At 38.5% G+C, this 16,231-nt stretch overlaps 1 protein-coding gene across 1 annotated transcript in view; it reads right to left on the minus strand.

Annotated features, from left to right (window-relative positions):
• LOC140149109 (RNA polymerase II-associated protein 3-like) overlaps positions 1–16,231 on the minus strand; it is a 79,423-nt gene that overhangs the window by 55,306 nt on the left and 7,886 nt on the right. The window contains exons 2-6 of the mRNA XM_072171278.1: positions 14,245–14,430; positions 13,779–13,922; positions 6,230–6,357; positions 5,181–5,302; positions 4,146–4,309 (exon numbers count right to left, since the gene is read on the minus strand). Of these exons, the coding sequence (XP_072027379.1) occupies positions 4,146–4,309; positions 5,181–5,302; positions 6,230–6,357; positions 13,779–13,922; positions 14,245–14,430 (744 nt within the window). The remainder of the gene's footprint in view (positions 1–4,145; positions 4,310–5,180; positions 5,303–6,229; positions 6,358–13,778; positions 13,923–14,244; positions 14,431–16,231) is intronic.

Consider the following 16,231-nt stretch of genomic DNA (forward strand, 5'->3'; position numbering starts at 1 on the left):
TAATCTTCTGTAATTGTGTACTTATTAAGATTTTAAGTTTTTAAGTTAATGTTAGAAATGCAAGTCCATTTTGGACTGCATGCTTTATTGTTCTCACCTGTTTCTTATATTATATATATTTTTATGTAAAGACGATTAATTATACCGTATTGTGCAGTAAGTTTTTGGGTTTTTGGGGTTTTTTTGCTGCAACATGCTTTGAAGTACTTTGTTTGCTTATTACTACTTTATTAAAAAAATTAGGAATCTGGCCTTGCATTTTCCAGCCTAAAGTCTGTCACTTATTTATTTAATGTTTTTGAGACAAAGCAAGGCTAGTCACAATAGTAATATTTATGGAGTCATACTCAAGATATCACTGGGTCTGCTTCTCAATGGCTTGAACACTGAAATTGTACTGAAGTGGGTAGACATGATGAGTCTTGTCATATTATTTGAATCCAGAAGGTATTATAAATTGTAACAAGTAGAATATACGAGTACTTGGATGGGAGGCCAAGGTGGTGTATCCATGGATCTGAAATTCACTTGATTCAAAACCTCACTATGAACAGACTAAAGTAGAATTAATATATAGATCAGCAGAAGAATTTTGAGGAAGTGTCGGCATGGCAGAGATGGCAGCAAAAGGGGCAAATAGTATTTTGCATTTGGAACAATGATATCTCTTTCTTTGATGTACCACATTTTACTTGATTTTGTGGTTAATAAATGGTAATTTTTTTGTTCTACAGTCTAGAATGTGATCATAAACTACACAAGATGATACACAGTTCTTGAGCGGCCCTCTATAGGCCAATATGGGGATGCCACAGCAAAGGACACAAGAAAGTAAAGAAACATACATTTTCATGTTCTCTAAGATGGTGGGTTTTTTTCAGGATTCAAGTTCCCTTTGCTGGACTTTTAAATTTATAAATTTCATTAAGCATTATTTTTATGGCTACCCAATGCTGTATGATGTACACAAATATAGACGATAAGCAACCCAGAGTTTGTTTTGTACTGTGCAATTTACAACATATATTTCCAGCTTTTATGTGATTCCTGAAGATTATTTTGCAGTTCCTAATTGTCATCCCTGACATTTTATTTTTAAATTGAAGTTTAGCATGCCTGCAGAATGCTTCCATCAAAATCTTATATTGTCCCTTGTGTACAGCTGAGTAATATTCATATGTGCTGTAACCACCCTATATGCCTGCAAATATTCTTTACCTGTGAGAGACATGCAGCTGTATTATCTTCAAGATAGTGTTTTTCTATAATTTCCGCAGGGTACATGATCATACATCCTGATCCCCTCCCCACTACAGTCTGTCCACTTAGAAGTACAAACCAACTCTGTGGCATCGGAAGTCGATGCTTCTCGTCACACGCGAGCGCGACGCGACGCGTAAAGAGCCTGGTGCACAAATCGCGCAGCAGTTGGCGCGCCAAAGAAGCATTGCACTGAAATAATATTCTCATACCTCCAGTTACCGAGGTCTATTTACTTTGTACTTCTATGTGGACAGACTATAGATGAGCTAACATTTCATGCTTTGATACCTACGTTGATACCTATGTTGCTATTTTGATAGTATTTATATTTTCAATTTCCCTGCTTAAATTTCAAATTATATAATAATGATACATATTTATAAAGCGCATCAAAACATGCTAAAACCAAATGAATCATACACTGGTATTCAACCTGTTAAAATACACGAGATATCCATTCAAACGTGTTTCAGCAAATATGAACAGCGTCAATAGGAAATATAAATTATGCACAATAAATACTACTGCATAGATAAATAATACATGAACACACTATTGCAATGTACACTCACTTAAAAAGAGTTGTAGGTTGCAGCATAAATAATACCATAGGATTGTCCAACTTCATATCGTCGGCAGAGTGCTACACTATTGTAAGTGCAATAGAATGTTATAGCTGCCATTTGCAACATTTCAATAAATGTACTTATTTTTAACCAATAACACTAGAAAAACACCCAACTACATGACATGTAAAGGTGATATCTTGGGGTTAGCTTAGTGGCCATCAGGCAAGTAAAACAGAACATCAACACTTTACAATAAGCATGATGAGGGGATTGTGCTGCAAACAATAGGTGTTTTACAAAACGCAGCTATTACATTCTACTGCACTTACGATAGTGTAGCACTCTGCCGACGATATGTTTCTCTGAACATGTCACCAAGTTTTATGATCTTCACAAGAAAGGGCGTAAGTAGATCTAGGAAATTATAAACCTACAACATGCCTCTGCTGTAATATCATGGATGATGTGGTCCTCTGTCATCTCACCTACATAATTTAACATCATTCTAAACAGCCAAGATGGATCCAGGAAGAAACTATCTGCTGTCACTAACCTGATTGTTTCATCTCTTGACTGGGCTTCCACCATGAACTTTGAACCTTGAAGACACTGTTTTTACTACAATTTAGAAAAGTTTTTGATAAAGTGACCCACCAGAGATTAGCAGTAGAGCTCAACTATTGTGGAATTAGATATCATTTCAACATGTCTTTGGATATCATTTTTTTTAGCAATTGCAAGCAGTTTGATTTTGTTAAATGTCATCATTCACCTTGGGAAGATGTTTCCTACGGTGTGCCTCAAGGCGGTCCTTGGTCCAGTTCTTCTTATTGTATATCAATGACATCAACCAGCAAAATAAAGTCCCAGATTAGACTTTTGAAAGATTACAGTATCATCTATAGAGAAATATCCATCATGAAAGACCACAATATCCTTCAGAATGATCTAAACACCCTCGCATTGGTTTGTAAAATGACTTATGAATTTTAATATTGCAACATATACTGTCATGTCAGTCACTATGAAGAGGAAACCAAGCCTACAACAATTATACTCCATCCACACACAACTTTCTTAACATAACTACTCGGGAGTGACCATTTCTGATGATCTAAGTGGACCATGCATGTTCAAAGTCTGTCTTGAGAGTCGGCCATACATTAAAATCAAAGACTGAATTCAAAAAACTGTCTGACATCATCTGGCAATCATACTTGATTGATTGAAGATTGATTGATTGATTGATTGATTACTTAGAAACAGTTTGTTTAGGATTTGTCATGATGATTAAAATGTCTGAATGCAGCACAACACAGCAGATCACAGAGTCCACTATGGTTATTTTTCATTTTCAAACATGCAAACAATCTCCAAAATTAGGTCTTAATAATAGGAAACTGTCTTTCCTGAAGACACCAGATCAACAATGCCTAGAAAAGTTGCTTTTTGCCTTTTAAAAGTACCACACGTTTTTGCCATTTTCTGCAATTCCTTTTTTCTGATGAAGGCACCAGATGAATCAACCTTTCTTTGCATGCAACTAACCAATCAAGGGTTGTGGGGAGTTTGATTGACAGTGATATCAGATGCAAACTAGTCTTTTAATTCTGTCTCAGATTATAGGCATTCTTTACAGAACCATGTCTGCATGTAGCATCAATGTCAAAGCAAAAGCCTACCTATCTTTAGTCAGACCCTTCATGCGAAGTTGGAACTCCTACACAATCTGAGTTCACAATCTGCTAAACCGATCAGAACAGGTGCAGCGCCAAGCAGCTCGTTTGGCCTACTTAGACTTTTATCACACAACACATATCTCACCATTAATTCACAACTTAAGATGGGAGGCAATACATCATCTTCTAGGCCAAGCTGCAATGAACTTCACGATACTAGACAACATTGTGAACATGCAATTTCAATCATATGTTCAGTTAGCAAAACAATCATCATGACCCAAAGTATTCTTACAACCTACTGTTCATGCATATGGATACTTCCAATACTCAAGGGTCATTAGACTTTGGAGTGCTCTACCATTAGCAGCAGTTCATGCTCCATCAATTCAACTGTTTCCCAACCCTAAAGAAGATGCGGCCATTGCCACCCCTGAGGTGCCTGTAATCCTTCACCAAGCTCTTGTAATACACATTACATTTAATAATTGTAATGACAAACCTTGGTTATTTCCTGCACCCTTTGTTTTTCTACATGCTGAAGACTGAAGATATTGACAGCAAAGATTTGCAAAATATCTTGCTGATGCTGTAATTGGTCATTATACATTCTTTAACAAACATGCCTACTTACACTGGATCTAAGATGTATTGGCTTCTCTACAGCTTGTACAATATTAGATGGTTCCTGTGCTTCTTTCCTCCTGTCCTCCTGTTCCTTGAGTAACTTGTCTATTCTTTTGATTTCCGATCTAGCTTGCTTATTGGAAGCTTCAAGGTTCAACACCTGCTTAAAATCTGAAAAATGAAGCAAAGTATCATAGTACCGGCATAAGATTGAGTTATCTGTGAACATCATTATTGCTGTCTGTAAAAATAAGAAAAAAATATCTTCAAATCTGCAGTGCTTGTACACAAATAATAATCATGTTGTTTTCTTTAGACCCTATTTCAAGAATAAAATGCCACAAGTTCACACCTGATGAGTAAATGAGTTTAATCACCTCCAAAGTGGACCAAATTTCACTGCATTTTCACTGCATTTGCATATCACTACTATAATGTGAAGGTAAAGTTATCACTGCAACTGCATAATGCAGTGTGTCAAATGTTGCTCCCAATCCACAGTGCACTATGCAAACAATGACGCCAAATTGTGGTTTGAATTTCTGGCTAACTAACAAATGCAACCTATCAATGGTTACAGCTTGTATCTTATCTTGTTCAGCAACAACTTGATCTTTTGTTGTCTTCCACTTGAAAATCAAAGCGTGATAAAAGATGAAATCAAAGAAGTGGATCAAGCCTAAAATAAATTTCATTTGATAAATTACGATAACATCAAGGAGCAATGCAATTTAAACTTGAGATCATAACAAGTTACATTCAGTATAGTCTTGTCCTCAATTCATCTTATTAGTCAATTTCAATTTCAAAATGTTATTACATTTGCAATCGGGAAGAACTATGGCTTAAAAACAAAAATATTACCAACTTTCAGGCTTCCATACAATTGGAAAAAAGGTGTGAATAACATCTCATCATCAATAGTGTTATTTTCACACTGATAGTGCAAACATGATCACTACATCATGAAACTAGGTGTTGCTTTCATGTTGTATCTTTTACACAATTAAGTGCTATATTCACCTAAAGTATATTAACTAACCTTTGTTTGCTTCTTCTAATTTTCCTAACTCTATTCTTGCAGCACCTCTTCTTGAATAGGCTTTCACATAGGTACAATCAAGTGATATAGCTTTGTTACAGTCTGCTTCTGCTTCACTGTACCTGTAAATATAAGGTGAGAAATAGGGAAATTATGTCAATGGTAGATTTGGATTTTTCTAATCACTATTAAATATGAGAAACATATTGTACCCTCCCCCCCTTGTGCTTTTAGGCAAATGGAAAAGAAAGAAAGAAGGAACAAAGAGAGAAGAGCAAGAAAGAAGTTGTTTGTTATCCTCAAGATTCAAACCTGAGACCCCTCACATGCCAAGCACCTGATCAGAGACTGGTAGCTGATCAGCGACTGGTAGCCATGGGTGTTTCGCTGGCCCAGCCAATCAAACCGTGCTTATAGATGACTCCTTACATCATCGCATCGCATGGGAATTTTGTAAGCTGTTAGGGTTAATGTAGGCTTTAACAAAGAAAATCATAGGTTGATTAACCCCAATGCCCACTGTGCTTTTTGGAAAATGGAAAGGAAAAGAAGCAATAAAAAGAGAAGAGGAACAAAAAAGTTGCTTATTACTCTCAGGATTCGACCCGAAACCCCTCATATGCCAAGCAACTTACCGGCGATCGCTAGCCACGGGGCACTGGTGTTTCGCTGGCTGGGCCAACAAAATTGTGCAGATGACTTAGGGTGATTGCGTCATCGCATCACATGGGATGCACAGTGGATTTGTGCTATAGGATTTTGAATGATTTATAGCCATTAGGATTAACTTGGTGGAAATCACAATGACAATTTCAAGCTTTGCCGTTTGAGGAGAGCTAGAGTGATTGCTCCCCATCACTCCCCTCAAATAAAGCTGAGGAGAGCTTTTTATTGCTCGCCTACCTTTGGTGTAACAATAATAACCACATACAGTACAGTAAAAATGCTCTCCTGTAGCACTCAAGGAGAGCGATTAAAAGCTCCCCTGCAAATTTCAAACGGCAAAGCCTGCAATTTTGAAGCACAAGCAATATTACCCTATGTGTTACCTTTTTAATTTGAGAAGTGCCATGGCTCTGTTAGCTGGTAAGATACCATTGGATGGGTCTGCTTCCATTCCTGCTGTGTAGCAGATTACAGCCTGGTCATACTTTCCTTCCTTAAACAATGCATTACCCTAAAACACAAGAATAATCCCACATCAAACACAAGTGTTAATATCACTATAATGTAAAAGTATAAAAGTTGTGAGCACTACACTAAAAGCTTTAAGATTAAACACCTTTTATGAATAACAACATCAAGCAGCTTACTGAAGATACTAGAATTGAAGGCATAAAGAGTATGTGGAACTATACTATGTGGACCGCTGTGTTGACAGAAATGTCAAATTAAGCCAGCAAGCTTGCAATTTACTGTAAAACAATTAAATTTTTCAGGAATTTTCAATTATTTCAGTATCCAGACAATTTACTAGCAGCAATATGGCTAAATAAGTTTATAGGGCGTTGATATTTTGATTCTGGAAGCAATTTTTACCAATTTCTTTTGTTTAGAGAAATATATAAAGATTAAAATTTCATGCATAAAATACATGTAAAATATCTATGCAGTATTTAAAAAATATTTTTCCAACATTGTTTGTTTACAAGTATCAATAAAATTACACATCTAAGCTACTGTACTTTGATTTGACTATCACATTTGAGGGATGTTTTGCTATAAATAATGACACAAATAACATTTTGTATCTGGATAGAATACAGTAATGCAAAGTAAACAATCGTGGCTGTTTTTTGTTTAGCTTAACCTACCTAATCATACCAGCATCATGCACTCACCTTGTCTTTCTCTGCTATAGCCTCCTGTACTTTCCTCCTTCTTTCTTCAAACTCCCTCTCTGCATCACTATCTGTCTCATAATCTGTTGTTGTATCTGATGACTCTCTGTCAGCATCATTCACTCACCTTGTCTTTCTCTGCTATAGCCTCCTGTACTTTCCTCCTTCTTTCTTCGAACTCCCTCTCCAGGGTGCGTGCAGCCACCTCTATTTCAAATTCAAGGACTTTTAAGTACCCAAAAATTAATTTTCAAGTACCTTTGAACGGAACGACCCAGAGATAGGTGTGTGTAAAAAAGTAGAAAAATACCCAGTGGTCTAGGGGCAGCAGCCCAGTGCATACCTGCCAACTTTTGAAAACTAGAAATAGGGACACTTGCGAAGCGGAGTGAGCGTAGCGCTCACGACTATGGCCGGGGTCCAAGGGCAAAGCCCTGGTGGGGGTTGAGGGGACGAAGCCCCCCGAAGCCAAAGTCAGAGGGTAAAAAGAACATTTCAAAGCTCCTGGCTTGTTCTACACTTTTAATAAAAAGTGCTTCCTTCTTCCAGAAAACATGCTTTAAAGTTTCGAGTTTCCTATACTTTTATGCACAAGAGACACTCTTAAAAAATGTTTTTTGGCTTTATTACATGACCAATATGGCTTACGTTGATATATGTGAAGCAGAAAAATAAAACAATAATTAACCATTTGTGCTTGCATCCACTGCCTCCCCCACCCCCACCAACTGGCACCCCATCCTGGGCCTTGATGGTCAGTGTGCTTTTGGTTAAAATTTCAGAACGACAAACATTTGAGCAGATTTAGCACCCCAAAAGAGACAATTTTGGACATAAAAACCTGTTTTAGACTTTTTTTTGAAAAAATGCTTCCTTCATCCTAAAAAAGTGGTTTTAAATATTCAGTTTCCTATACTTTTGTACATGAGAGACATTCTTCAAAGTGTTTTTTTGGCCTAATAACATGGCCTACATGATGGAAATTGATATATAATGCGCAATATAAAAACAATGATTCATCAAATTTTTGACCCCCACCCCTCTTCGGGTATGTGGGAGGGGCTCACATTGAGGGGGGGTACTAATGAATGTGCATGAAGAATACATTGTATGATAAGAGTAATTTGTAAAATTATGTTAAACATACAGAGTGATGTCACTACAAATTGGGGCTAAAACAGTAGGCCTATCCCAAAGGAAATACATAGGCCTATCCCAAAGGAAATACATAGGCCTACACACACTCACTCACCCCCACCCAACCTCCCCCACCCCCACCCCACCCCCCATGTTCACAACAACCGCTACACAAAGCCAAAGGATACAGCTAAAGGTTCATATCAAACCTTTGACCAAGTTTAGACTTAAACATTTAGACTTAAACATGACTTGATATTAGAGTATACATAGGCATATACATCATCAGCATCATCAGTCCAGCATCATCTCAAACGTCATCGCTCATTAAGGTGGCTGTGTACTCTCAGACATGCATGTAGTAAAAGTGCAATAACTTTGTAATTATTCATAAGACATATAAAAGTATACATTTTAAGAAGGCAAGACATCAATAAATCTTAATATAAATACCGATTTGAGGTAAAAACAACAATTCTGAAGAAAATCACAAAAAAGTGAGTTTTTGGCAATATTTGTAAGGTACATCATAACAAAAAAACACTCTTTCCAAAATATTTTATTTTGTTTTTAGCTCAATCTTGAGGCTCCATTCCAAAAACAGTTTTTTATTTTTTGATATTGGCCTTATTTTTTGAGATATTGACCATATAAGGTATCAAATTGAACTTTTAAAATTCACAAACGCCTATTTGCACAAAATGATGCCTAAAATCGGAAATAGACCAAAATATAAAAAATGAGAAAACCGTTTCTTGAGTCGATCATGCTTTTTACGATGATCATATTTGCTTACCTATAGATGCTGTATTTATTGAGTTATCGTGTACCTAAATCGTCATTTTACCGAGAAAATGAACATTGAAATAATGGCCGTTGAAGTTTAAAGTGGTCACATTTTGCACTTTCATCGAATCTCACAGGAGAATGCGGCAGTTTTCGTTTTGTACCTTATATTACGTGAACATCGGGTAAATCCACAGCCCCTTGAGAAGTTTGAGCGAAATCCATTCATAACTTGATATTTAAATCGGGGAGAGAACTTGAAAAAACCCACATTTTATCAGCTAAAACGGAGCCATTTGACCACTAGGTTTTTGTGAAATCAGTGCTTCCGTGGTGTTTCCATTTGATGCGCCACGATGCATATAAGCGTCACGTATGCGTAGCGTATTTGTGCGTTAACAAATTGCGCGATACGTAACGCGATGCGTTGTTGCGCGAAGGTGTACCCTGCTGGTTCAACAAAGATTTTCTTTCCTTTTCAATTTCAAACACGAGTGGAATAGTGAAATAAAATCCTTAAAATATTGCAGTTGGAGTTTACAAATCTGGATTTTCATTCCTTGTATTTATATAAAACATAACAAAGTACAACCATATCAAAAAAAACTCAATTTTGCGAAAGAAACAATGTCTAGAGTACACAGCCGCGTTAATACACATGACATACTTCTTACTTGGGTAATATTCATTGAGGAAAAAGAGATGAGTTTTTTAACGCAAAACCGACACAATCATATAACATGCTGGTCCGATAATGGACTAAAATCCATCAATTTTGGGCATGAAAAGGTGTTCTCAATAAGACAAAAATTTGACCACATGCATGCTAAATGAGTACCTTTATCTAGTCGAGTCATCCAGTCAGGGTTCTAAGGAATTTTCATTTTAAAATTGGAAATATATGAGTCCAGAAAGAGTTAATGTGTATATAGCCTACAAAATGACAAATATATAGGCCTACAAGACAGATTTATATCCAAACTTCTTTTCTTACTTATTTGTAACATAAATTTTTATTGTTTCAGCACATTTTTTCTTTAAGGACTTTCCATAAATTTCAAGGACTTTTCAACAAAATTCCAGGACTTTCAAGGCCTTGAAAAGGCATTTTGATTTTCAAGGACTTTCAAGCACTTTTTTGGCTTTTCAAGGTTCTGCACGCACCCTGCCTCTCTGCATCACTATCTGTCTCATAATCTGTTGTATCTGATGACTCTCTGTCAGCTTCATGCACTCACCTTGTCTTTCTCTGCTATAGCCTCCTGTACTTTCCTCCTTCTTTCTTCGAACTCCCTCTCTGCATCACTATCCGTCTCATAATCTGTTGTATCTGATGACTCTCTGTCAGCTTCATGCACTCACCTTGTCTTTCTCTGCTATAGCCTCTTGTACTTTCCTCCATCTTTCTTCGAACTCCCTCTCTGCATCACTATCTGTCTAATAATCTGTTGTATCTGATGACTCTCCGTCAGCATCATGCACTCACCTTGTCTTTCTCTGCTATAGCCTCTTGTACTTTCCTCCTTCTTTCTTGAACTCCCTCTCTGCATCACTATCTGTCTAATAATCGGTTGTATCTGATGACTCTCTGTCAGCATCATGCACTCACCTTGTCTTTCTCTGCTATAGCCTCCTGTACTTTCCTCCTTCTTTCCTCGAACTCCCTCTCTGCATCACTATCTGTCTCATAATCTGTTGTATCTGATGACTCTCTGTCAGCTTCATGCACTCACCTTGTCTTTCTCTGCTATAGCCTCCTGTACTTTCCTCCTTCTTTCTTCGAACTCCCTCTCTGCATCACTATCTGTCTAATAATCTGTTGTATCTGATGACTCTCTGTCAGCATCATGCACTCACCTTGTCTTTCTCTGCTATAGCCTCCTGTACTTTCCTCCTTCTTTCTTCGAACTCCCTCTCTGCATCACTATCTATCTAATAATCTGTTGTATCTGATGACTCTCTGTCAGCATCATGCACTCACCTTGTCTTTCTCTGCTATAGCCTCCTGTACTTTCCTCCTTCTTTCTTCGAACTCCCTCTCTGCATCACTATCCGTCTCATAATCTGTTGTATCTGATGACTCTCTGTCAGCATCATGCACTCACCTTGTCTTTCTCTGCTATAGCCTCTTGTACTTTCCTCCTTCTTTCTTCCATCTCCCTCTCTGCATCACTATCTGTCTCATAATCGGTTGTATTTGATGACTCTCTGTCAGCATCATGCACTCAACTTGTCTTTCTCTGCTATAGCCTCCTGTACTTTCCTCCTTCTTTCTTCGAACTCCCTCTCTGCATCACTATCTGTCTAATAATCTGTTGTATCTGATGACTCTCTGTCAGCATCATGCACTCACCTTGTCTTTCTCTGCTATAGCCTCCTGTACTTTCCTCCTTCTTTCTTCGAACTCCCTCTCTGCATCACTATCTGTCTAATAATCTGTTGTATCTGATGACTCTCTGTCAGCATCATGCACTCACCTTGTCTTTCTCTGCTATAGCCTCCTGTACTTTCCTCCTTCTTTCTTCGAACTCCCTCTCTGCATCACTATCCGTCTCATAATCTGTTGTATCTGATGACTCTCTGTCAGCATCATGCACTCACCTTGTCTTTCTCTGCTATAGCTTCTTGTACTTTCCTCCTTCTTTCTTCCATCTCCCTCTCTGCATCACTATCTGTCTCATAATCGGTTGTATTTGATGACTCTCTGTCAGCTTCATGCACTCACCTTGTCTTTCTCTGCTATAGCCTCTTGTACTTTCCTCCTTCTTTCTTCGAACTCCCTCTCTGCATCACTATCTGTCTAATAATCTGTTGTATCTGATGACTCTCTGTCAGCATCATGCACTCACCTTGTCTTTCTCTGCTATAGCCTCTTGTACTTTCCTCCTTCTTTCTTCCATCTCCCTCTCTGCATCACTATCTGTCTCATAATCGGTTGTATTTGATGACTCTCTGTCAGCATCATGCACTCACCTTGTCTTTCTCTGCTATAGCCTCCTGTACTTTCCTCCTTCTTTCTTCGAACTCCCTCTCTGCATCACTATCTGTCTAATAATCTGTTGTATCTGATGACTCTCTGTCAGCTTCATGCACTCACCTAGTCTTTCTCTGCTATAGCCTCCTGTACTTTCCTCCTTCTTTCTTCGAACTCCCTCTCTGCATCACTATCTGTCTAATAATCTGTTGTATCTGATGACTCTCTGTCAGCTTCATGCACTCACCTTGTCTTTCTCTGCTATAGCCTCCTGTACTTTCCTCCTTCTTTCTTCTCGAACTCCCTCTCTGCATCACTATCTGTCTCATAATCTGTTGTATCTGATGACTCTCTGTCAGCTTCATGCACTCACCTTGTCTTTCTCTGCTATAGCCTCCTGTACTTTCCTCCTTCTTTCTTCAAACTCCCTCTCTGCATCACTATCTGTCTAATAATCTGTTGTATCTGATGACTCTCTGTCAGCATCATGCACTCACCTTGTCTTTCTCTGCTATAGCCTCCTGTACTTTCCTCCTTCTTTCTTCTCGAACTCCCTCTCTGCATCACTATCTGTCTCATAATCTGTTGTATCTGATGACTCTCTGTCAGCTTCATGCACTCACCTTGTCTTTCTCTGCTATAGCCTCCTGTACTTTCCTCCTTCTTTCTTCAAACTCCCTCTCTGCATCACTATCTGTCTAATAATCTGTTGTATCTGATGACTCTCTGTCAGCATCATGCACTCACCTTGTCTTTCTCTGCTATAGCCTCCTGTACTTTCCTCCTTCTTTCTTCGAACTCCCTCTCTGCATCACTATCTGTCTCATAATCGGTTGTATTTGATGACTCTCTGTCAGCTTCATGCACTCACCTTGTCTTTCTCTGCTATAGCCTCTTGTACTTTCCTCCTTCTTTCTTGAACTCCCTCTGCATCACTATCTGTCTAATAATCTGTTGTATCTGATGACTCTCTGTCAGCATCATGCACTCACCTTGTCTTTCTCTGCTATAGCCTCTTGTACTTTCCTCCTTCTTTCTTCCATCTCCCTCTCTGCATCACTATCTGTCTCATAATCGGTTGTATTTGATGACTCTCTGTCAGCATCATGCACTCACCTTGTCTTTCTCTGCTATAGCCTCCTGTACTTTCCTCCTTCTTTCTTCGAACTCCCTCTCTGCATCACTATCTGTCTAATAATCTGTTGTATCTGATGACTCTCTGTCAGCTTCATGCACTCACCTTGTCTTTCTCTGCTATAGCCTCCTGTACTTTCCTCCTTCTTTCTTCGATCTCCCTCTCTGCATCACTATCTGTCTAATAATCTGTTGTATCTGATGACTCTCTGTCAGCTTCATGCACTCACCTTGTCTTTCTCTGCTATAGCCTCCTGTACTTTCCTCCTTCTTTCTTCGAACTCCCTCTCTGCATCACTATCTGTCTCATAATCTGTTGTATCTGATGACTCTCTGTCAGCTTCATGCACTCACCTTGTCTTTCTCTGCTATAGCCTCCTGTACTTTCCTCCTTCTTTCTTCAAACTCCCTCTCTGCATCACTATCTGTCTAATAATCTGTTGTATCTGATGACTCTCTGTCAGCATCATGCACTCACCTTGTCTTTCTCTGCTATAGCCTCCTGTACTTTCCTCCTTCTTTCTTCAAACTCCCTCTCTGCATCACTATCTGTCTCATAATCTGTTGTATCTGATGACTCTCTGTCAGCTTCATGCACTCACCTTGTCTTTCTCTGCTATAGCCTCCTGTACTTTCCTCCTTCTTTCTTCAAACTCCCTCTCTGCATCACTATCTGTCTAATAATCTGTTGTATCTGATGACTCTCTGTCAGCATCATGCACTCACCTTGTCTTTCTCTGCTATAGCCTCCTGTACTTTCCTCCTTCTTTCTTCAAACTCCCTCTCTGCATCACTATCCGTCTCATAATCTGTTGTATCTGATGACTCTCTGTCAGCTTCATCACCATCAACTTCTGCACAGGCCTTGTCCTTAATTCATACAATAGAAAACAACACAAAATTGCAATCTTAGGATAGAAGCATCTTAACTACTGCTATATTCACTTTGATGCTTGACGCTTTTCCAGTTGTTTCCTGGGTTTTTATCATTGTTACAATTTGCTAGTGACTAATGTTTTTCTCATGTTTGACTTGTTTGTGACATCTGTAAGCTGTTTAATGTTTATTCTATATGTAAACATGGTAAAGGGTAGTGTAACAGATTCAGGTATCTTGAATTTTGCATCCATCATTTTGTCCATTCGTTACTATTTTTTTTTCATTTTCCAAACTAAGAACACAAACTTCTTACCACATCAAATTTATCCCATGATCTGTAGTCATATGCTCGTATCCTTTTCTTCTTCTCTTCAGCATCATCATTGCCATTCTTAGAAGCCTCTTCTGGTGGTCTTTTCTCTACTACTTCTGCTTTCTTCTTCTTTCTAGTTTGCTTTTGATGAAGCTGATCCTCTCGGTTTCTGACTGGTGGGAGAATCTTTGTGATCAAAAGTGACAGAAATAAACAGCATGTACACGATCAGACTGAATTTCAAAAATACTACACAAACGTACAACCTTGCATACTTAAATTAAAATTACGAGTGAGTTAGTTGGTTCACTTCAGCGCTGAAGTGACACACAGGCGTTCATCATACAGTCATTGACAGTGTACATATGTGGAAAATGGACAATCGTCACGGTGTTGGCAGGGCCGTGACACTCGTATTCAATCCCTGTATAAAAAGTGAAATCATTTCACTGCAGTTTGATTGACAGTTGCTAGGCAGTTTAGTACACATAGCAATGCTTAGCCTGAAACAGGGGTAGCGTTAACCCCGATTGGGGTGAATGACCCCCTAAATTTAAAAAAAATTCACCCTCCATATATTCGGAATGTGCAAGCTCGGGGGTGAACTCTGACCCTCTACTTTTGGACCTAACTCCTACCCCTGACTACACTGCAAAATATTTTTCACCCCCAAGATTTAATTTTCACCCCATCTATTTGGATTTTCTGCAAGCTCGGGAGTGAAAAACACGGGAAAACAACCCCCGACTTTCAGGCCATAATGCTACCCCTGGCCTGAAATTGACATACGTGTCAATGTTGTGCGTACTGCTTCAATAGTAAAACAGACTTATCCCAGACCTTGCTGTTTGAGGTGAGCGAAAGCTCTTGCTTGCCCACACTCAATTTCTAGTATTTTCACTGCGAATTGCCAAAAACTTGAATCCAGTTTTCAACCAAGTTTCAGCACTTTAAAGTATTTGACTTATTACGAGGGTGTATCCAAAATGTTGTCAGTGTAATCACTGGTTCTTATGTACATTATGGTCCAAAAAGGGTCTCATAAGTATGTAGGTGGCACTAGATGTACAAAATCTAAAATTGAAATATCATCAAGAATCGGCAAAGAATGCAGAAACTTTCAAATCAGCAAATTTGTATTGTAAATTTGGGACAAGAAATAGAATTTTGCTCCATTTTTTTTTTCAAAATTTCTACCCGATGACCCAATTTTTGACATTATGACACTCTTTTTTCACAAATTTTTCACCCAATGACTCCTTTTTCTTTTTGTTGTACTCAACGACCCTCTTTTTAAAACAACATTTTGTACCGATAGATACTTGAGAACTCTAGCTTCGAATTTGCATACGATAGTTACGCATTCGATGCCAAAGTATGTTGCTATTGTTTTTTGGTCGGACAGCATTGACACTTTTTGCAATGGATGCTGACATTTGGATGAAAGTTCTTTCGATGAGTCAACTGTATCTTTTGAAAAAAATTTGCCTATGTTGAACAGTCTAAAATTTTGTTGAAGTGCAAATAGCAATTTTAAATAGCAACATTATTGATGCGATCGTCCGTCGTGATCGGCTGTGTTTACTTCTGAACTTCCATTGATTTACACGGTATCATGCTTCAGCAAATCCGACTAATTTTTAATGCAATGGTCTCTAGCCTCAAATGTGAAGCTACATGTATCGGTGAGCAATTAGCTCGTGGCTAGACTTCTCCAGCAAACTGATAGTCCCCTACTTCGGAACACTAACATACCTGTACCTGGCACTTCAAAAGTTGAGTGCCTCCCCAGTCCCCCCCCCCCCGATCCTATCTTCACAACATTAATTTTCTCTACCAGCACAGAGATACGAACAGCGAACGTCTACATTTCATGATTTCATGATTTTTGGTGGCAAAGCCAGCTCATGCAATAGCTCTGTCCTTCAGTTTGTTCGTAACGAAACGTTGGTTCATGCCACTTGCCGCTGAGCACCGTGACGCATGC

Source organism: Amphiura filiformis, chromosome 3 (genome assembly GCF_039555335.1).
Source record: "Amphiura filiformis chromosome 3, Afil_fr2py, whole genome shotgun sequence".
NCBI classification, from domain to species: domain Eukaryota; kingdom Metazoa; phylum Echinodermata; class Ophiuroidea; order Amphilepidida; family Amphiuridae; genus Amphiura; species Amphiura filiformis.